Source organism: Bos javanicus, chromosome 20, assembly GCF_032452875.1.
Source record: "Bos javanicus breed banteng chromosome 20, ARS-OSU_banteng_1.0, whole genome shotgun sequence".
NCBI classification, from domain to species: domain Eukaryota; kingdom Metazoa; phylum Chordata; class Mammalia; order Artiodactyla; family Bovidae; genus Bos; species Bos javanicus.
The window spans coordinates 71,392,273-71,414,696 of NC_083887.1; the positions used below are offsets into that span (position 1 = coordinate 71,392,273).

The 22,424-nt window shown below is 52.8% G+C and overlaps 1 protein-coding gene across 1 annotated transcript in view; it reads right to left on the bottom strand.

The window, feature by feature from the left end:
• AHRR (aryl hydrocarbon receptor repressor) overlaps nt 1-22,424 on the bottom strand; it is a 77,838-nt gene that overhangs the window by 51,605 nt on the left and 3,809 nt on the right. Inside the window, exon 2 of the mRNA XM_061393975.1 lies at nt 17,462-17,643. Within this exon, the coding sequence (XP_061249959.1) occupies nt 17,462-17,643 (182 nt within the window). The remainder of the gene's footprint in view (nt 1-17,461; nt 17,644-22,424) is intronic.

Here is a 22,424-nt window from a genome sequence, read left to right on the forward strand (position 1 = left end):
AAACTCCTTGTCTGGCCGTTGGAGGATGACCGTGAATCACACAGGCTGGCAGAAAATGCTGTCCTGTGACTCGACAGCAAAGGGGTCCACAGAGGGCGGTGGTTTTCTGCCCCTGTGCTGCCGAGAACAGACGTGCTCGCAGGGTTATGTGCCGTCGTGCCAGGGTCTACCCACCCAGCTCAGGAAAGGTGACCGGAAGCACGTGGGCATAAGTGGCTGGGGCTGGACCAGCTCTCATCTCAGCCCCAAGGGAAGGGGTGGGGGCATGGGTGCGTGTCCTTCTGAGCCCCACAGTTAGACGGGTGCGGAGGAGGGACTCAAACTGGACTCAGAGCCCCAGGCTCAGTTAGGTGAGAAGAAACATCATGCGTGTGAATAAACATGCCTATGTTTAGAAAATAAGAGTCCACCCCAGGACACAGACCACATCAGCTTGTGGGTTTTCTACAGAAAGAATTTCCCTGTTTTCCACAATGACCAGGGAAGCCCCAGAGGTTTCACAGCTCAATCTGGCACCAGGAAAGCGGAGCCCCCGCCTCCACAGGTGCCCAGCCCACCCCTCTTCACTGGCTTTCTGGGGTCCAGCAGACAGGAGCCCAGGGCCGCAAGTCCTGCAGAGGAACTGTGCTCTCTCCTTAATCCCCATGCTGCAGTGCAAGACGCAACCATTTTAGGGAAGTTTTCAACTATTATCTCCTCGACTGTTATCTCCTCAAATACAGCTTTTGCACAACAAAGGAAACTATAAGCAAGGTGAAAAGGCAGCCCTCAGAATGGGAGAAAAGAATAGCAAATGAAGCAACTGACAAAGGATTAATCTCCAAAATGTATAAGCAGCTCATGCAGCTCAATACCAGAAAAATGAGCAACCCAATGAAAAAGTGGGCAGAAGCCATAAACAGACACTTCTCCAAAGAAGACATGCAGATGGCTAATAAATGTGAGAAGACGCTCAGCACCGCTCATCATTAGAGACGTGCAAATCAAAACGGCAATGAGATTTCATCTCACACTGGTCAGGATGGCCGTCATCAAAAGCTTACAAATAATAAATCCTGGAGAGGGTGTGGAGAAAAGGGAACCGTCCTACGCTGTTGGTGGGAATGCAAACTGATACAATCACTATAGAGAACAGTACGGAGAGTCCTTAAAAATCTAGGAATAAAACTACCATATGATTCAGCAATCCCACTACTGGGCACATATCCCAAGGAAACCAGAATTGAAAAAGACACAGGTACCCCAATGTTCATTGCAGCACTGTTTATGGAAGTGCTGCCAGTTGTTCACGGAAGCAACCTAGATGTCCATCAGCAGACGAGTGGATAAGGAAGCTGTCGTTCACATGCACAGTGGAATATTACTCAGCTATAAAAAGGAATGCATTTGAGACAGTCCTAATGAGGTAGACGAATCTAGAGCCTATTAAACAGAGTGAAGTAAGTCAGAAAGGGAAAGACAAACACCATATATTATGCATGTATGTGGAATCGAGAAAGATGGCACCAATGATTCTACGTGCAGGGCAGCAAAGGAGACACAAACATACAGAACAGACTTTTGGACTCAGTGGAAGCAGGAGACGGTGGGATGATTTGAGAGAATAGCATTGGAACATGTATATTACCATATGTAAAATTGATGACCAGTTTGAGTTTGGTGCTTGAAGCAGGGCGCCCAAAGCCGGTGCTCTGGGACAGCTTGGAGGGGTGGGGGTGGCTCAGGATGGAGGGGACACACGTATGCTCATGACTGATTCATACTGATGTATGGCTTCCCAGGTGGCCCAGTCGGTAAAGAACCTGCCTGCAGTGCAGGAGATGCCGGAGATACGGGCTTGATCCCTGGGTTGGGAAGATCCTGTGGAGGAGGGCCACTCCGATATTCTTGCCTGGAAAATCCCATGGACAGAGGAGCCTGGCGGGCTACCGTCCATAGGTCACAAAGAGTCAGACACGACTGAGCGACTTAGACGTGGCAAAAACATCACGATATTGTAAAGTAATTATCCTCCAATTAAACTAAATCTATAAATTTAAGGAGAAAAAGGAAAAAAACACAACCAAAAGTAGATCTTTGGGAAGAAAAAGAAAAGGGGATTTTATTTACACACGTTTTGGTTCCACACGCTGTTTGTGGTCAGTCAGTTCAGTAGCTCAGTCGTGTCCGACTCTGTGCGACCCCATGGACTGCAGCCCACCGAGCTCCCCCGTCCCTGGGATTCTCCAGGCAAGAACACTGGAGTGGGTTGCCATTTCCTTCTCCAATGCATGAAAGGGAAAAGTGAAAGTGAAGTCGCTTAGTCGTGTCCAACTCTTAGCAACCCCATGGACTGCAGCCTACCAGGCTCCTCCGTCCATGGGATTTTCCAGGCAAGAGTACTGGAATGGGGTGCCATCGCCTTCTCCGCTTCATGGTAGAAGAGGTCAACTATTCGGGTTTCTCACTAAGTTTCAACAATCTGAAGGGAAGTGTACAGTGGCAAGCCCAGGGCTCAAGAAACATTTTGAAAAAGCAGACAAAACCAAAAAGAAAAAAAACAGTGCTATAAAGTCAAGTAGTTATTCCATGAGTAACTGCATGCTGTCAAGATAAGCAGGACACGGGGACTTGCCTCATGGTCCAGGGGTTAAGAGTCCACCTTTCAATGTGGGGGACGAGGGTCCCATCCCTAGTGGGGGGAACCAAAACCCCACAAGCTCTGGGGCAAATAAACCCACCCACCACTGAGGCAGGAGGAGATGCCACCCCGCAGGGTAAAGCAATTGGACAGTCATTCCCTGTGGACTGAAACTCCAAAATGAGGATAGCAGGACAATTAAGACAGGAGGCTGGGCCCTGCCCAGACCACATATATCTCATTCTAGAAGTCAGGAGACCTCCCCAACCACATATGCACATAAAGGCCCCTTGGAGGTCAAAGGGGGAGTTATGTCAAGGGATGTCCGTATGCCTTGTAAAATCCATCTTGGCTAAGGGATGCATGCAAACACATGGGGGGATCTTGAGATACATCAAATGTGGACTGTGAACCAGGGAGATCAAAATGATTGGCCAAAGGAAACCCAGAAGAAATGCCCCATGAAAGTAATTCAAACTGCCACGAGGGCACAACTATAGAGACTCTGAGTTCGCCCCTGTGTCTATCCACATACACTGTACTCTTATTCCTCCTAATAAACACTTGCTTCACTACTTTCCGTCTTTGTGGGAATTCTTTTCTGCAAAGCTGAAGGGCCAGAGGCCTGGTCACTGACCACTGGTCTGGCGGCCAGGATCTGGGGCTCTCACCGACACTACTTGGCCTCTCTCTGGCTGGGGACCCAAGCCCCACTGCAAGCCGTCACAGGCCGAGGCCAACCACCACCGCTAGAGAGCCCTTCACCACAGTGAAAGAGCCCACAGAATGCAACGAAGATGGCACTGCTGCAACTCACAGACAGACAGATAAGAGGGTGCTCAGAGCACTCGCTGCCCTTGCACAAGGACTGGTCCCTCCCCCAAAAGCTCGCGGGAGCTCTAGGAGCACCAGCTCCTGCCAGCCCCCACCCCACCCTCCCCGCTGCACCTCCTCCAGCTCCTGCTCATCTACAATGACATCAAGTCAGGGACGGGGCAGACTGTCCTCAGGGCAGCTCCAGACAAGGACAGGCCGGATCTGGAGGAGTGGCCAGCTTGGCTGTCACAGTGTCTGATGCATGTGCATGGGATGAATTTGTAAATAAAGTTAGAAAGAAGCCTCCAAGTACAGAACTTGCCCGTCACCCAACCTGGAGCCCACCGGTCACCACCAGTGACTCCAGGGGTCGTTTCCACCAGAGTCCTGCCCGACTCACCACCCACAGGCAGGGTTGATTGGGCAGTGGGTGTGGGGAGGTCTCTGCCCAGGTGCTTGGGGCCTTCTATGGCCCGGTCAGTCTCCACCCCTGTCCGGGGACACAGCCTAGCACTGAAGGTCCCTGTGTGGCTGGAGGAAGCCTCCAAAGAGGTGACTCTGAGCAAACGCTTGGAGAAGGGAAACCCCGGGGCCCGGTCATGAAGCGGCTGCAGGTGAGCTGGGTCAGATGCCCCCAGAAGCCCCCTCCACTCCCTCCCAGCACTTGTCCCCTCAGGGGCCCTTGGCTCAGCCTGTGGAACTGCTGGTGGTAACGTGGCTGCAAGAAACCCTGCTGCTGAGAGCACACTCTTCCCTTGCAAAAGGACTGTTCCTTCCCCTAAAAATTCGAGGGGAGCTCTAGGAACATCAGCTCCTGCCAGCCCCCAATCCCACCCTCCCCACTGCTCCTCCTCCAGCTCCTCCCCTTGACTCATACCCTCAGCAATTTCCCAGGTCCACAGTTTTCTCTATTCCTTCTTTTTGTTTGTGTTTTGAGACAATATCAAGCTTGCAGAAATGTTGTAAGAACGACACCCAATGTCCTCTGCCCAGAGACGCCCCTCCACCCCGGGACTTCACCGACTGCCCAGAGCATCCTCTCAGCCAGGCACGGGCCACTCTTCATCCAGATGGCCTTGGTCCTTCTCGACTCAAGATGGGACAAGCCACTCTGTAGGCTGCCCTGAGGTCCAGTTTGCTGATGAGTCCTCAGCATGTCCAGCGGAAACATCACAAAACTAAGAAGTGTCCTCACACACCCTGTGGCCTGGCACACGGTGTCAGTTTCTTCCGGGACTGCTGGGGCCATGTTTGGTCACGGGGACAGTGTGTGCTGGCTTTCCCCACTGTAGGGCTTCCCTCTTTGTAGCTAATTAATACTTTGTTTTTCAAGACTCAAACATTCCATTTCTCACTTTCACCAATTTTAGCATCCACTGACATTTCCAGCCTGAATTATTCCTACAGTGGTTACCAACTGGGCATCTTATAATTCACCTCCACTCAAAAGTCACACATCTAGAATCCTCTCTCCTGGTAGTCTGGTCAGATATCCTGGTGTCCATTTAGTTGTTCATTTACTTATATCCATGCGGATTTAGGGAATCCCATCTCATTTGCTGGATTATCATCTGTCACCACCCTCGTTCATCTTAATGCTGAGACTGTTCCGACGTGGCCAAGGGAGGCCCTCAGGAGGTCTGGGTCCTGGGAGAGCCCCTCAAGGGACCTGGGTCCCAGGGGAGGCCCTCAGGAGGCCCGGGTCCTGGGGGAGACCCTTCAGGAGGCCTGGGTCCTGGGGGAGCCCCTCAGGAGACCCGGGTCCCGGGGGAGCCCCTCAGGAGACCTTGGTCCCGGGGGAGACCCTTCAGGAAGTCTGGGTCCCGGGGGAGCCCCTCAGGAGACCCGGCTCCAGGGAGGGCCCCCTCAGGAGGCCCGGGTCAAAGGGGAGGCCCTCAGGATGCCCAGGTCCTGGGGGAGACCCTTCAGGAGGCCTGGGTCCTGGGGGAGCCCCTCAGGAGACCCAGGTCCCGGGGTAGACCCTTCAGGAGGCCTGGATCCTGGGGGAGCCCCTCAGGAGACCTGGGTCCCAGGGGAGGCCCTCAGGAGGCGTGGGTCCCGGGGGAGACCCTTCAGGAAGCCTGGGTCCTGGGGGAGCCCCTCAGGAGACCCAGGTCTCAGGGGAGTCCCTCAGGAGGCCCAGGTCCAGGGAGGGCCCCCTCAGGAGGCCCGGGTCCTGGGGGAGACCCTTCAGGAGGCCCGGGTCCCAGGGGAGCCCCTCAGGAGACCCGGGTCCCGGGGGAGATGCTTCAAGAGGCCTGAGTCCCGGGGGAGACCCTTCAGGAGGCCTGGGTCCTGGGGGAGCCCCTAGGGAGACGCGGGTCCCGGGGTACATCCCCTCAGGAGGCCCGGGTCCCGGAGGTACGTCTCCTCAGGAGCCCCAGGTCCAGGGGTTATGTCCCCTCAGGAGCCCCGGGTCCCGGGGTTATGTCCCCTCAGGAGGCCTGGGTCCGGGGGTATGTCCCCTTGTGCTCTGAACACAGCCCTGCTGTCCAGCATGGACGGTCTAGGCTCATCTTGTCCTTTCTCTGCTCTCATTCTGGGCAGAGGCCAGAAGGCACGAGTCCCTTTCAGTGGTGAACTGTGTCTGGAAACCGAGGTCTGAAGGCCAGCTGTGTCCCCTGTACTGGGGTAGCCCCTTCAGCAGGCAGAGCTGGAACACACATAACACAGGCACACATGCACAGGCACACTTGTGTGTGTGTGTGTGTGTGTGTGTGCATAATGTGAGTTCACATCAGAACCTTCGTTACAATTCTGTGCCATGGACTCAGTACAGGGTGGACTTATTTTTCCTTTGACATTTAGTAGAAATTGGTTTAAAACTGTCTGGGCCTAGATTTTTCTCTGTGGGAAGATTTTAACCACTCATTCAAATAGCCATATGACTATTTGGGTGTTTTATTTTTTCTTGAGTCAATTTTAATAAGCTATATTTCTAAGCATTTACTATATTTTCAAATCTACTAGCACAAATTTCGGAGAGGGCGATGGCACCCCACTCCAGTACTCTTGCCTAGAGAATCCCATGGACAGAGGAGCCTGCTGGGCTCCAGTCCATGGGGTTGCTGGGAGTTGGACACGACTGAGCGACTTCACTTTCGCTTTTCCCTTTCATGCATTGGAGAAGGAAATGGCAACCCACTCCAGTGTTCTTGCCTGGAGAATCCCAGGGATGGGGGAGCCTGGTGGGCTGCCGTCTATGGGGTCGCACGGAGTCGGACACGACTGAAATGACTTAGCAGCAGTAGCAGCAGCATAAATTTGTTCATAATAATTTCAAGCCATCTTTTAAATATCTGCAGCATATATCATCATGCTTTATATATAATATGCTATATAATGTTCCTTTTATTTCCTAATACTGTTTGCTACTTTTCCTTGATCAATCTCACCAGATCTTTACTGTTTTATCATTTTAAAGGAATTCTATTGTATGTTACCTTTCTATTTCACAAATACCTTCTGCTTTATTATTTCTTATGACTGTTTTTTATTTACTTCACTTTTTTTTTTAGCAACACTGAATGTTTAGCTTGCTAATTTCAGCCCTTCTTCTTTCACATTAGACCCTCAAGTTGATTTATTTCTAAGAATTGCATTAGCTGCAGCTACACATTTTGATGGACAGAGCAGCCTGGTGGTATTCAGTCCATGAGGTCACAAAGAGTCCAACACAACTGAGCTCACACATTTTGATTTGCAAACATTTCCTCAGTTCTGTCGTGTTTTCCACTTTGATCTATGTTATTTACAAATGTGTTTACTTCCAAATGTAAGGGCTTTCAAGTCATCTTTTCTACAGATTTCCAGCTTAACTGGCTTGAGGGCTCACCATGCATTCTTCATGATTTTGTCTTTTGAAATTTATTGTGATTTGCTTTATTGCCCAATATATTTTCAATATGGGCTTCCCAGGTGGTTCAGTGGGTAAAGAATCTGCCTGCAATGCAGGAGACACAGGTTTGATCCCTAGGTTGGGAAGATTCCCAGGAGGAGGGAATGGCAACACACTCTAGTATTCTTGCCTGGAGAGTCCCATGGACAGAGGAGCCCGGTGGGCTACAGTCCATACAGTGGCAAAGAGTTGGACATGACTGAAGTGACTGAGCATGCATGCATATTTTCAGTATATTTACAAGTTACATGTGGGCTTGAAAAGATGTGAGTGTAAGTTTCAGAGATTAACCCTTTTTTGCATTGCTCAAATGTTCTTTAATTGTTACTGAATTTTATTTCTCTGATCTATCAAGTACTGAGAGAACTTTCTAAAATCTTTCTCTCTGATGATGAATTCATGTATTTTTCCTTATACTTCTGTCAATATTGGTTTCATATTTTTGAGGTGGTGTTATTAAAAACACACAAATTTAAAATTATTCTCTTTGCTTGATAAAATAAAATGCTTAATGACTTTTAAATGATAGGCTCTCATGATCTCAAGTAATATTTTTCACCCTATAGCTTTAGCAAATGTATTTCAGTTAGTATTTTTCCAAAGTATCTTTTCCCATCCTTTTACTTTCAACCTTTCTGTGCCTTTTGTAAACAGAGATATTCACTCTAACAATCCTTATCTCTTCAGTTCAGTTCAGTTCAGTCGCTCAGTTGTGTCCGACTCTTTGTGATCCCATGAATCACAGCACGCCAGGCCTCCCTGTCCATCAACAACTCCCGGAGTTCACTCAAACTTACGTCCATCGAGTCGGTGATGCCATCCAGCCATCTTATCCTCTGTCGTCCCCTTCTCCTCCTGCCCCCAATCCCTCCCAGCATCAGAGTCTTTTCCAATGAGTCAACTCTTCGCATGAAGTGGCCAAAGTACTGGAGTTTCAGCTTTAGCATCATTCCCTCCAAAGAAATCCCAGGGCTGATCTCCTTCAGAATGGACTGGTTGGATTTCCTTGCAGTCCAAGGGACTCTCAAGAGTCTTCTCCAACACCACAGTTCAAAAGCATCCATTCTTCGGGGCTCAGCTTTCTTCACAGTCCAACTCTCACATCCATACATGACCAACTGGAAAAACCATAGCCTTGACTAGACGGACCTTTGTTGGCAAAGTAATGTCTCTGCTTTTGAATATGCTATCTGGGTTGGTCATAACTTTCCTTCCAAGGAGTAAGTGTCTTTTAATTTCATGGCTGCAGTCATCATCTGGAGTGATTTTGGAGCCCCCCCAAAAATAAAGTCCACTGTTTCCCCATCTATTTCCCATGAAATGGTGGAACCAGATGCCATGATCTTCGTTTTCTGAATGTTGAGCTTTAAGCCAACTTTTTCACTCTCCTCTTTCACTTTCATCAAGAGGCTTTTTAGTTCCTCTTCACTTTCTGCCGTAAGGGTGGTGCCATCTGCATATCTGAGGTTATTGATATTTCTCCCAGCAATCTTGATTCCAGCTTGTGTTTCTTCCAGCCCAGAGTTTCTCATGATGTACTCTGCATAGAAGTTAAATAAGCAGGGTGACAATATACAGCCTTGACATACTCCTTTTCCTATTTGGAACCAGTCTGTTGTTCCATGTCCAGTTCTAACTGTTGCTTCCTGACCCATATATAGGTTTCTCAAGAGGCAGGTCAGATGGTCTGGTATTCCCATCTCTTTCAGAATTTTCCACAGTTTATTGTGATCCACACAATCAAAGGCTTTGGCATAGTCAATAAAGGAGAAATAGATGTTTTTCTGGAACTCTCTTGCTTTTTCCATGATCCAGCAGATGTTGGCAATTTGATCTCTGGTTCCTCTGCCTTTTCTAAAACCAGCTTGAACATCTGGAAGTTCATGGTTCATGTAGTGCTGAAGCCTGGCTTGGAGAATTTTGAGCATTACTTTACTAGTGTGTGAGATGAGTGCAAATGTGCAGTAATTTAAGCGTTCTTTGGCATTGCCTTTCTTTGGTATTGGAATGAAAACTGACCTTTTCCAGTCCTGTGGCCACTGCTGAGTTTTCCAAATTTGCTGGCATATTGACTGCAGCACTTTCACAGCATCATCTTTCAGGATTTGGAATAGCTCAACTGGAATTCCATAACCTCCACTAGCTTTGTTCATAGTGATGCTTTATAAGGGCAACTTGACTTCACACTCCAGAATGTCTGGCTCTAGGTGAGTGATCATACCATCGTGATTATCTGGGTCGTGAAGATCTTTTTTGTACAGTTCTTCTGTGTATTCTTGCCACCTCTTCTTAATCTCTTCTGCTTCTGTTAGGTCCATACCATTTCTGTCCTTTATTGAGCCCATCTTTGCATGAAATGTTCCCTTGGTATGTCTAATTTTCTTGAAGAGATCTCTGGTCTTTCCCATTCTGTTGTTTTCCTCTGTTTCTTGTCTCTGATCTTTATCTCTTAGTTGGCCTGTTCAGTCCACTTACATCGACTGTAACTAATGGCACATTGGGAATTCTACACTTTCTGTCTGTTACACTCTTCCACCTTTCTTTTTTCTTCTTTCCTGTCTTTTTCTTTTGATTAATTACATTTTCTCATTCTACTTTTTTCTCTCCATTATTTTGAAAGTTAAACCTTTCTGTTGTATTGATGACTATTCTGAAAATTTTATTAAGAATTAGTCACTCAACCTCCAAATTTAATTAATACAAGAAATGTTGACATCTTTAACTCAAATCTCCCTCTCCAAATTTATATGCTGTCATGGCCAGGGCTTTATTTTTCTCATTTTTCGCCCTTACCGTATGCCATTATTACTATTTCACACATCAGTGTTTGCTCTGATTGACACCCTTCTCCATCCCTCCTTGCAGCCCAAACCTTGCCTTCCTTCTGCATTTTAAAGGAGGTACATCTTTTAAAAATGTTTTTAAAAAATTTCTCTTTGGGTTCTCAACTGCACTTAGTTTTTAGTCTCTTTGAGTATTCCTTAATTTCCTGCCAACTGAGCGATACATGTTTAAAGGTTTCAGATATTTCGTCTTGTATTTCACATGTCATCTGCCTGATGGCTACAGGTACTCGACATTGTATCTTCCAGAAATGGAAGAGTCTGTGTGTTTGGTGGCAGATCTTCCCCACTGGACTGTAAATCCTGGGAGGTGAGGACCACAGCCGCTGTCTCGTTTACCTGCATTAGAGCTTGCCGTTAATGTGAAACTTTCAGCCTGAATTTGGGCCAAGGCCCCATGACATGTGCCAACTGTTGGCCTCAGATGACCTTGGCGAGGCTTCAGAGAGGACGTCAGAGGTGAGAGATGTTTGAGGCGGAAGGAGGACTTCCTCGGAGGGCGGTGCTGTTGGTCCCACCCCGCCACACGTGCCAGGAGAGGGCTGGGCGCCGCCCCTGCTGGCGCCCAGCGAGAGGAGCTTTGTGATGGCCCTGTGAAGCCTGCACGTGCCTCTAGAGGCCCGTGGGCCGGGTGTCTCTCTATATTCAAGAACTCCAAAGGCGTTTGGGCTGCAAGTGAGAAGCACCATGTGTCAACCAGGCCCGTCAAAGACGTACGTTTCCTGTGGAGCAGGTGGGGCCACAATATCCAAACACTGGCCGAGGGTATCTTAGCTCCTCCTGGGAGGATGCCTTTAGGCATGCAGCTGTCTGACACTTGTGTTAAAGAAGGAAGCGCAAGGAAGTGACTAGAGAGGATGACCCATGTCAGCCACTGAGACAGACAGACACCCCAGGCATGTGGTCCTCAGAAGCTGGGAAAACACCAAGACCACCCAGCCTGGGTGCCAGCTCCGGGCAACGCCAGGCAGACTTCTCCCAACCTCACCTCTTCTTCCTGCTGCTGCTCTGACTTGGAAAGGCCAGAAACCGTGGCTCTGGTGAGGCAGGACCTCAGCAAGAGGCAGCAAAGCTCACCATCAGGCTCCCCCTGCCCCAACCCTGCCTGCCAGACCCTCAGACGAGGCAGCGAGAAGGCTCACATTTGAAATTCTTTCAGAGATTTAACGTTTGGCTGGACTGATGATCATACAAGTACCAGGGACTGAGAGACCCTAAATGACCAGAAGGGACAGGGAAGGTCCGGGACTGCCCCCGGTCCATCCCACAGCAGAGAGAGAAAAGGCAATGCTCTTTCCTGCTTCCTGGGGGACAGATGCCCTGGGGGGACTCAGGAACCAGGGGAGTGAACAAATGAGGGAATGAACTAGGAGCCTGCTCCTCCCCTGGGCTAGACTCCACCTCCAGAGGCAACTAAGAGACAACAGGAGAAGTGGAACCAGCACAAAACGATCCGGGTGATCTTTCTGAATGATGGCTATGCAGGGGACCCGCCTCGGGTAAGAGGCAGGTGTGCACACAGCCTGACATGACCCAGAGCAGTGTACCTTTGCTGGGAAGGCCCCGGGGGCCGTCCTTCAGAAGCTGTCCACGCTTGGGGGAAGGGGCTCCCGCAGCGGAAGGGCTGGAGAGGAGACACAGCCACAGCCACAGCCACATCCCCTGGGGAGGAATCCACGGAGCAGCCCCTTGAAGGCAGGAGAGTCCGGTCCCCACCCGGCTCTCAGCATCTCAGGCCTCGCATGCCTCGCCGCTCAGAGGCGGGAGCGCCTTGCTCGCAGAACACAATGGGGAGGGCCCCCTGGAGCCTCCACTTGCAGGGGCGCTCATTCTCAGGGACGGGGTCTCCTGCCCCAAGCCCCTCTCGGAGCCCTGTCTTCCCCTGCCACCCCCGGCACAGCGGGGCCAGGCCTTAGGACGTGCTCTGCAGGGTCACAGACACTCATTCCCAGCAGAGCTCATCAGGGGAGGATGACTCGTCAGTGAAAGCTGAGAACCTCACAGTTTAGCTCCGCCACATACACTGCACTCCTGGGTCACAGGTCCCTAAGTCTTGGGGAGAATTTCATCTCTGACCCGCAGAGGAGCACAGCATCCTGCGTGTCCCAGACACAGCTCAGGATGCGGGGCCTGTGGACCTGCCACCTGGAGGGGGTGAAGCAGACCCACCCAGCTCAGGCGAGCCCAGGGCCAGGGTCCATCGGGCACAGAGCGTGCAGGTGGGCTGACCCCAGGCCCGGGCCAGGCGGACAGTGAGCGGGGGATGGGTGCTCAGCACTCAGGGATCTCTGGATCATCCCTGGAGGCCGAACCTGTGCTTTCCCCTCCTGGTTCTGTCTGCTGAGTGTCCCCCCTCTCTGTTCATCCCAGCCAGGCTAGGGTGACGGGGGATCCTTGGTCTTGCCACTGGCCAGGCTAGGGTGACTGGGGGTCCTTGGTCTTACCACCTGCCAGGCTAGGGTGACCGGGGGTCCTTGGTCTTGCCACCGGCCAGGCTAGGATGACCAGGGGTCCTTTGTCTTGCCACCTTCCAGGCTAGGGTGACAGGGGTCCTTGGTCTTGCCACCCACCAGGCTAGGGTGACCGGGGGTCCTTGGTCTTGCCACCTTCCAGGCTAGGGTGACAGAGGTCCTTGGTCTTACCACCTGCCAGGCTAGGGTGACCGGGGGTCCTTGGTCTTGCCACCGGCCAGGCTAGGATGACTGGGGGTCCTTGGTCTTGCCACCTGCCAGGCTAGGGTGACGGGGGTCCTTGGTCTTGCCACCTGCCAGGCTAGGGTGACGGGGGTCCTTGGTCTTGCCACCTGCCAGGCTAGGGTGACGGGGGTCCTTGGTCTTGCCACCTGCCAGGCTAGGGTGATGGGGGTCCTTGGTCTTGCCACCTGCCAGGCTAGGGTGACGGGGGTCCTTGGTCTTGCCACCTGCCAGGCTAGGGTGACTGGGGTCCTCGGTCATCTGCACACTGGTCCCCATTCTAGGCCCTTGAAGCCCAGGTCCAGAGAGTCTCCTGCCCAGGTCAATGCCACAGTGCTGAGTGCTGGGCCTTAGAAGGGGGTGCCTGGGCGGCTGGGACCTCACGTCCTGGGCCACACGTCCTGGAGAGAACCTGGCTCCCGCTCCCTCAGGGTCCTTCATGTTCTCCACCCACCCTTCCTCCCTTTTCTGTGATCAGCTCCCAGTTTCCCCTCTTGCAAACAGTGAAACTTGCAAGAGTGGAAAATCCCTCTCTTTGGTACAAGCAAAGGGTTTATAACTAAGAAGCACCAGCCCTCAGTCTACGCAGAACCAAGTTAAGTAATTAAATAAGCTCACTGCCTTTTAAAAATTCATGAAAGTTGACACAAACATGACACTACAAGCAAATTTGCAGGCCGTTATTACTCTTGGAGGCTGGAACTTTCCAGTTCATGTCCTTCCCAAAGGTGACTTTTTATGGAAGCTTTAATGAAATTATCCATTTCTGAGTCAGGAAGCAGAGATTAAGATCCAATTTTTAAGCTCGACTTTTTTCTAACTATGCAGAGGGAATGAATTCAGGAAAATGTTTAGAATTTCCCCTAAAATGTAAAGCTTGAGGAAGATCACAACTTGGGAATCCTTGGGAGAAAAGGGTGATACAGAAGTCAAGTTCATTATCTCCCCCAGCTGTGACCAGCAGGGCCTCCCACTGGCAGCGTGCGGGCTCCGCAGACCTGATGGGGCATCCCCCTGCCTCGGGGCAAAAGGGATCAGACTCAGTGTGGGAGGAGGACTCTGCTCCTGGTTTAGAGGGACCATGCATTCAGGCAGACACCTGGCCGATGCCTGAACTCCTGGAAACAACAGAATCGAAGCCTTTCCAAGGCCACCAACCCTGGCCTGGCTGGACACAGCTGTACCCGAGGAAGTGACCAGAGAGGGAGTGACCAGTCCGCTTTCAGTGTCCCAAAGGCAGATGGAAGCCTCTGTGGGAGGAAGGTGAACAGAAAACCCCTACTGAGCAGCCCCAAACCTGGCCCAGCTGTCCACATGGGTCACTGAGGAATCCCTGGGCATGGGGAACCCCCGGGGACAGGGATGGGGTCCCTGGAATGGGGGGTGGAGACCCCAGAAAGGGAATGGAGACCCCACAATGGAGATAGAGACCCCACAGTGGGGATGGAGGCCCCACAGTGGGGGATGGAGGCCCCACAGTGGGGATGGAGACCCCGCAGTGGGGATGGAGGCCCCGCAGTGGAGGATGGAGACTCCACAGTGGGGGATGGAGGCCCCGCAGTGGGGATGGAGACCCCGCAGTGGGGATGGAGGCCCCGCAGTGGAGGATGGAGACTCCACAGTGGGGATGGAGGCCCCGCAGTGGGGATGGAGACCCGCAGTGGGGGATGGAGACCCCGCAGTGGGGATGGAGGCCCCGCAGTGGCGGATGGAGGACCCTCAGTGGGGATGGAGACCAAGCCCTGGGAATCGGGGTCTGAGAGTTTCTGAAGATGGGCCCATGAGGCCCCAGCATCCCAAGGCCTTCGGAGAGGGCCTGTCATCCCTTCACGGAGCTCTCTCCTTTGTGAGCACAGATGGGGCTGGAGAACCAGCAGCACCAGCAGGGCCTGTGGCTCCAAGACAAGGGCCCTGGACTCCACACCAAGACCACACCAGTGCTGAATAACTGCTTTTGCTGTTTCACACATTTGCATTTTTCCTACCTAAAGACCTGATGCATTTTCAGTAAGACTTAGAAACCTGGATAGTAAAACAGAACTTCTGTAACCGCCTCTTAGGGATAAAGGCTTATCTACAGCCATACCACCCTGAACGTGGCCAATCTGTTCTGACTCAGAAGCTGAGCAGGATCGGGCATGGTTAGTACTTGGATGGGACAGAAAAGCTTTAGCGAGTCTGTGCGTCAGCCCCAGTGGGGGCTTGGCCGGGTCTGCAGTGCCCCCACCAGGGCCCTGGGGACAGAGCCCTCCCCAGGAGGCACTCAGGAGGGGCTGAGAGATGCCTGAAGGCCTGACCCCAAAGCAGAAAGCTGGCCGCAGCCCCTGGTCTCCCGAAGCCCCAGAGAATTCAGCATCCAGAAACCATGGAGTCCATGGTGACTAGGAATCACATGCCCTGGGCCCCATGCCGCAGGTCCCAGCAGCTGGAGGTACTGATGTTTAATTTAGAAGTAGTGTCACTGGAAGGCTTCCCCAGGGGCTCAGCAGTAAGGAATCGGCCTGCAATGCAGGAGCCACAGGAGATGTGGGTCGATCCTTGGGTTGGAAGATCCCCTGGAGGAGGGCATGGCAACCCACTCCAGTATTCTTGCCTGGAGAATCCCATGGACAGAGGAGCCTTGTGGACTAACAGTCCAAAGGGTCACAAAGAGTTGGACACGAGTGAAGTGACTTAGCATGCACACACGTCATGTGAACCCTGTAGACCTGTCGCTTTCAGCTTCTGCTTGGAATAGAGGAGCTGGGAAAGTGGCCACCCACTTCACACAAAGAGCCACATAATGCTCGAATTTCCCCATTTTCCTGGGCCCGTCACAGTCCCGGGCAACCATACCCGAGATCCAAGGAAATACAGGTGCTTAAAGGAGGGACAGGAGATTGTGGGCATGGGAGGGACTCAGACAGAATTCAGGCCCAGTTCTGCAAGTGGGCCAGTGGGACACGCAAGAGAAGGCAGGACTCCTGGCGGTTGCAAGAGGGGTAGACCTGGGAATCCGCAGGGGCCTCGGGGCTGACCGCAGGGAGGGGGACCAGCAGGGCAGGGCGCCAGGTGCTGGGGGAGGGGCCCAGACCACAGCTGGGGAGGGTGGGGCCTTCTCAGTGCAGGACTGCAGTAGCAAGGGCAGCATAGAGGGTGGCCTGCACACCACACCGCCCCCTCGCCTCCTCCTGGAAGCCCTCCAGCCTGCACAATTCTCCTGGTGACCCCCCGAATTCCTGTCCCCATGGCACCCACCATTCTCTGCTGCCCTCCAAGCCTACTTTTCCAAAAATGCCTCCTAAGCTTGTGCCTCCAGCCATGGGGGGTCAGGGGGTCTGGGTGATTTACTGGGGGATGAACCTGGGCTGGTGCTGGGTGAATCCCAGGCCAAGCTGTCAAAACTCTGCCTACGTCCCCATCCTATGATGTCCACGAGCCCATGCGCCGGGGTGGGGGGTGGTGGTGGACACAGGTGGGCATCACAAGGAGCAAGGACCTCCCCGCCCCCAAAACCAAGCCTGGGTCAGCAGACACAGCTCTGAGCACTCAGCCTCCCCCGGGGACAGAGGTGCCTTTCCACGCGAGACAGCTCGGCTCACCGGGGCCAGCCCCACGCAGTGTGCCGTGTGTGCCCCCAGCACGGGTCCAGCCCCAGAGCAGAGCCGGACACAGGGGAGGGGCCACGGGACCCCGGGAGTGGGACCCAGACCCGTCAGGGTCCTCACACAGAGGGGGCTCCCAGGGCCAGCCTCAGCGGGACGACTGGGGTTCCCGCTCCTGGAGACAAAGGGAGGGCCGGGCAGGCCCTGTGCCAGGCTAGTCGGCGCTGGCCCAGCTGGAGGGCACGGCGAGCGAGTCCCTGGGGGCGTCAGGGTTGAAAGCAGCCTGAGTCCTCAGGAAATATGCCCGCCCAGGCCGAGAAAGCCAGCAAGGCACAGTGGCTGCCACACCTCAGGCACGTCGGACGCACGCACATCCGTAGCCCTGCGGCGGGGCCGGCGCTGCACAGGCCCGGGTCCCGTGGTTCCGGGCCGCAGCCTCAGCGGCCGGCCCTCCTAACCACAGCCCTAGGCGGGTTTCAGTCTCAGGAGGCTGTGCACGCGTTGACTCCCAGAGCCCTGAGCAGAGCGTGAGCGGGCAGTCAGCTGCCGTCCACCACCCCCTGGTGTCCACACGTGCCCCCTGTAAACACTCGTCTTACCTCTGCCCAAAGACACAGAATAAATGCACAGTTTTGTAAGAAGTTCAGACTTGGCTGAGGGCTGATGGCCGCGGTCTGGGCTGCTGAAGCAGGCCGGGGATAACCACATTTTTTTCCCAAGAGCTCAGCCAGGCCACGCAAGGAGTAAGGCTTGGCCGGGGGCACTGGACATAAGCAAGTACCCAGTGCACTGCAAGGGCCCGACGGACACATCAGCTGCCCTGCACCGACCCAGCACAGCATCCCCAGGGCTGGGCAGGCGAGCCAAACAGGGCGGGCCGGCCCGCCCTCCCCACCAGAGCTGCTCTCTGCCTCTAAAGGGTTCCAGACAAGGAGTGAAAACAGGCCCATCCCGGGGAAGCCAGGTGGGCCCAGGTGAGGCCCAGGGGACAGAGGTGAGGGTCCTACCTTGGAAGAAGCTTTTCACCCTGAGATAGCTGACGCTGAGACGCAGGACAGAAAGCTTGTCGAGCTTAGAGATGATGTCGGGCGGCAGCGGCAGCAGGCTGGCCAGGTGGTCCAGCTCGGCATTGAGGCGGTCCCGGTGCCGCTTGGAAGGGTTCGACTTCTCAGCGCCCACGGCAGGCCTCCTGTGAGGGGAAGACCACAGTCAGGCTGGGACTCCCAGGCGGAAAGTGTCCCAGGCAGTGACCTCAGGAGGAGCACTCGGCTCCAAAGGCAGCTGCCGGCAAACACGTGCCTCACGGGATGAAAAGGCACTGGTTCCCGGAGATGCACAAGCTAGACTGCGGCCATGCTGGCCAAATCGGCTACACCAGCCACAGAGGCCACGCCAGCCACAGAGGCCACGCCAGCCACAGAGGCCATGCTGGCCACATCAGCTACACCAGCCACGGAGGCCACACTGGGCACAGAGACCATGCCAGCTACATTGGCCACACCGGCAACACCAACCACGCCGGCCACTGTCGCAGCTCTGGAGGGAGGCCCAGAGACAGGGAAGAGCCAGCAGGAGGGCCGTGTGGCCTCTCTGTGACCACACCTGCCAAGGTAGCAGTGGGCACCAGCCCTGGGCACACTGCTTAGCTCTCTCGGGAGCTCCACTGGGCCCTGCCCTCTAGGCCTGCGTGGCCCCTCTGGGCCTGTGTCCCCCTGCTCAGCAGGGCAGGAAGGTGCTAATAAGGCCAAGGTGAGCAAGGCGGCCTGGGCACCATGGTGCCCCCTCCCCACCCTTCCACTCAGGAGGGGGAGGCCAGGGCCCCACCACCTCCCTCCCTCTGAGGGAGCGGCCCTTCCTGAACGTCCTGCCCGCCACAGCTGCCCTCACGGGCCCTCTCACCCACCCTCAGCCCTGCCCCCTCCGTGCAGAAACGTCTCCTTAACCTCCTTCCTAGAAAGCGAGGCCAGGCCAGTCGGGCAGGGGCCGCCTCCCCTGGGCCCGCACTCCCCAGGTCGGGGGCTGCCTTCAGGGGCTCTGGGCTCCTGGGTCCAGAAGGTCCTGTTTTTCTACCATGCACTCACTTGTAAGAACGTGGAAACCTGTCCCACACAGTCCTTTGGGTCAGAAACCCCCAGGCACCCCGCACCCCATGGGGCCGTGGGGGCCAAGACCAGACAAAACCACACAAGAGCAGAAGCTCCACCTCGGCTGCTTCTTTCTCTTGACTGAGCTGTAATTCATGTAACATAAAGCCGCTTTCAAGTGAAAGCGTGCTGGCATTTAGGACATGCACAGAGCTGTCGACCTCCACCAAGCTCCAAAACATCTCTTCACCCCCAAGTAACACTCCTGCCAAGCAGCTTCTCTCATCTCTCAGGCCCCAGTGGCCACAGCCGGTGTCTGTCTTTCTGGATTTGCTCGTTCAGACATTTCTGTAAATGGAGTCAGACTTCTCACACCCGGCATCCTTCACTGACCATCACACAGTCAAGCTTCTTCCATCAGGCAGCCTGTGCGGAGTGTCACTACTTCTCAGGGCTGAGTCATGTTCCATGGCCCTGCGATTCTATGTTTAACTTTTTGAGGAGTTGCCAGACTGTCTTCCACACCAGCCATACTTCACAGCCTCACCAACACTTGCTATTGTCCTTTTTAAAATAACATTCCCACCTGTGTGATGGTGTAACAGTGTGATCACTCACCTAGAGCCAGACACCCTGGAGTGTGAAGACAAGTGGGCCTTGGGAAGCATCACCATGAGCAAAGCTAACGGAGGTGATGGAATTCCAGCTTAGCTATTTCAAATCCTAAAAGATGATGCTGTTAAAGTGCTGCACTCAAAATGCCAGCAACTTTGGAAAACTCAGCAGTGGCCACAGGACTGGAAAAGGTCAGTTTCATTCCAGTTCCAAAGAAGGGCAAAGCCAAAGAATGTCCAAACTACCTGCACAATTGCGCTGATTTCACACGCCACCAAGGTCATGCTCAAAATCCTCCAAGCCAGGCCTCAACAGTATGTGAACCGAGAACTTTCAAGTGTACAAGCTGGGTTTAGAAAAGGCAGAGGAACCAGAGATCAAATTGCCAACATCTGCTGGATCATAGAAGAGGCAAGAGAGTTCCAGAAAAACATCTACTTCTGTTTCATGGACTACACTAAAGCCTTTGATTGTATGGATCACAACACACTGTGGGAAATTCTTTGAGAGATGGGAATATCAGACCATCTTATCTGCCTCCTAAGAAATCTGTATGCGGGTCAAGAAGCAACAGTTAGGACCCGACATGGAACAACAGATTGGTTCCAAATTGGGAAAGGAGTATGTCAAGGCTGTATGTTGTCACCCTGCTTATTTAACTTACATGCAGAGTACATCATGCTTAATGCTGGGCTGGATAAAGCACAAGCTGGAATCAAGATTGCCAGGAGAGAGATCAATAACCTCAGATAGGCAGATGACACCACCCTTATGGCAGAAAGTGAAGAGGAACTGAAGAGCCTTTTGATGAAAGTGAAAGAGGGGACTGAAAGAGCTGACTTAAAACTCAACATTCAGAAAACTAAGATCATGGCATCTGGTCCCATCACTTCATGGCAAATAGATGGGGGAACAATAGAAACAGTGGCTGACTATTTTTTTCGGCTCCAAAATCACTGCATATTAAAAAGCAGAGACATGACTTTGCCAACAAAGGTCCGTCTAGTCAAGGCTATGGTTTCTCCAGTAGTCATGTATGGATGTGAGAGTCGGACCATAAAGAAAACTGAGCACCAAAGAACAACTGTACTTGAACTGTGGTGTTGGAGAAGATTTAAGAGTCCCTTGGACTGCAAGGAGATCAAATCAGTCAATCCTAAAGGAAATCAGTCCTGAATATTCATTGGAAGGACTGAGGCTGAAGCTGAAACTCCAATACTTTGGCCACCTGATGGGAAGAACTAACTCATTTGAAAAGAGCCTGATGCTGGGAAAGATTGAAGGCGGGAGGAGAAGGGGACGACAGAGGATGAGATGGTTGGATGGCATCACCGACTCAATGGGCCTGAGTTTGAACAAGCTCTGGGAGTTGGCGATGGACCGAGAGGCCTGGCATGCAGCAGTCCATGGGGTCACAAAGAGTTGGACACGACTGAGTGACTGAACTAACTTAATGAATGAATGGCCAACAATGTTAGGCATCTTCTCACGTGCTTGTTGGCCATCTCTGTATTTCTTTGGAGAAATGTCTACTCGAGCCTTTTGCCCATTTTTAAATTGGGTTGTTTGCTCTTGAGTTGTAGGAAATCTTTATATATTCGGGATACTAGATCCTTAACAGATACACACATTTTCTCCCATTCTCTGGTTATCTTGTCACTTTCTTCAGTTTCTTTTCTTATTTCTTCCTTAATGAGGTGCCTACACCAACGCTGGTCATCTGCTAACAAAATGCAGAGCCAGGAAATGTGGGGAGACGGAGCAGCCTCGTGTAGACTGGACTTGCCACCCAGAGGGGAGCCCCGCCCAGAAGTGAGAGAACTCAAAGCCTCCCCAGAAAGCAGAGCAGCGCCGAGGGCAGGTACAGGGGCCAGAGGAGGGCAGACCTGTGGGGAGCAGGCCCCCAGCCACACCTGGGATGGACTGAGCAGTGACTGTCCCCACCCCTACCCCGCAGGGCACCGGGGGACACTCCTGACTGAAGATACGGGTGTTGGGAAGGCCCTATTCCTTCCAGCTTTCTCAAACCAAGCGCCCGGCTGCCCCTCAAAGCCAGCCCAACATGCCTCCCCAGGCTTTGGTTCCAGGGGCCAGGGCAGAGACCCTCGCCCCCACCAGGTGGGTGAGGGGGCCACTGGAGGGACAAGGCCCTCTGAGCTGACCTTGGGTTTGGGCTCAGAGCCACGGTGGGAAGCCCCAGTTCTGCAGGGTGGAGACTCGGGAGGAGGTGAGGGGTCCAGAAACCTAAAACACCCGGGACAAGTCCAACAGGAGACACCCCGACACCTAAACAGCGCTGAGCAAAGAGACACAAACAATGGAAATTCAGCCAGCGAGGCTGGGTACTGTTCAGATGGTGTTACCCCCAAACTGACCTGTGGACTCGATGGGGCCTCGACGGAAATCCCAACAGGACTTTTTGCAGAAACGACAAGCAGTCTAGACTTTACGTGGACGTGCGGGGGATCATCAGTCAGAGAGCAGGGTCGGAGGACTCACCTGACTGACCATAATCCTCTCAGAGTTAAGTGTTTCATTTCGGTTTGGTTTCAGACAAAGATGGAAAAAGATCAATGGAACAGAAGAGAGGGTCCAGAAACAGCCACATGCTTTCGGTCAATTCACTTGACAAAGACGCTAACGGATTCAACAGGAAAAGAAACTCTTTTCAACAAAGGGTGCTAATCAACTGGACAGCCAAGAAAACAAGTAAACATCAACCCTTACCTCACACAATACCAGAAATTAGATCAAAACAGACTGTAGGCCTAAATCTAAAATGTACCATAAAACTTTACAAGAAAATATGTTAGAAAATCTTGGAGACCCTGGAAGGAGTCCTGGGACTCTCAGGGCACACACTAAAAATACTGTGAAAGAAAAAAATGATAAATTGATCTTTCTCAGAGAATTTAAAATGACTTTTGAAAGTCACCATCAAGAAAATTAAAAGGGGAGCCATAGATTGATTGGCTAAAAATATTCACAAGAGCTTATATCCAGAATAGTAAAGAAGTTTCACAATTCAACAAGAAGACAAAAAGCCCAATAAGAAGACAGACGAACTCTTTACCAGAGGAGCTCTGTGGACAGCAGGTAAGCACAGGAAAGGCCACGAGCACCGTTCCTCACTGGAGAAATGCAATGCAAAGCCACGGTGAGCCTCCACCACGGCCCGTCGGGGAGCTGAGACCAGGACGGACACCCAGGTGCTCTGAGGAGGCAGACGAGCCCCGCGCCCCGCCACCAGCAGCGTGGACAGCGAAGCTGC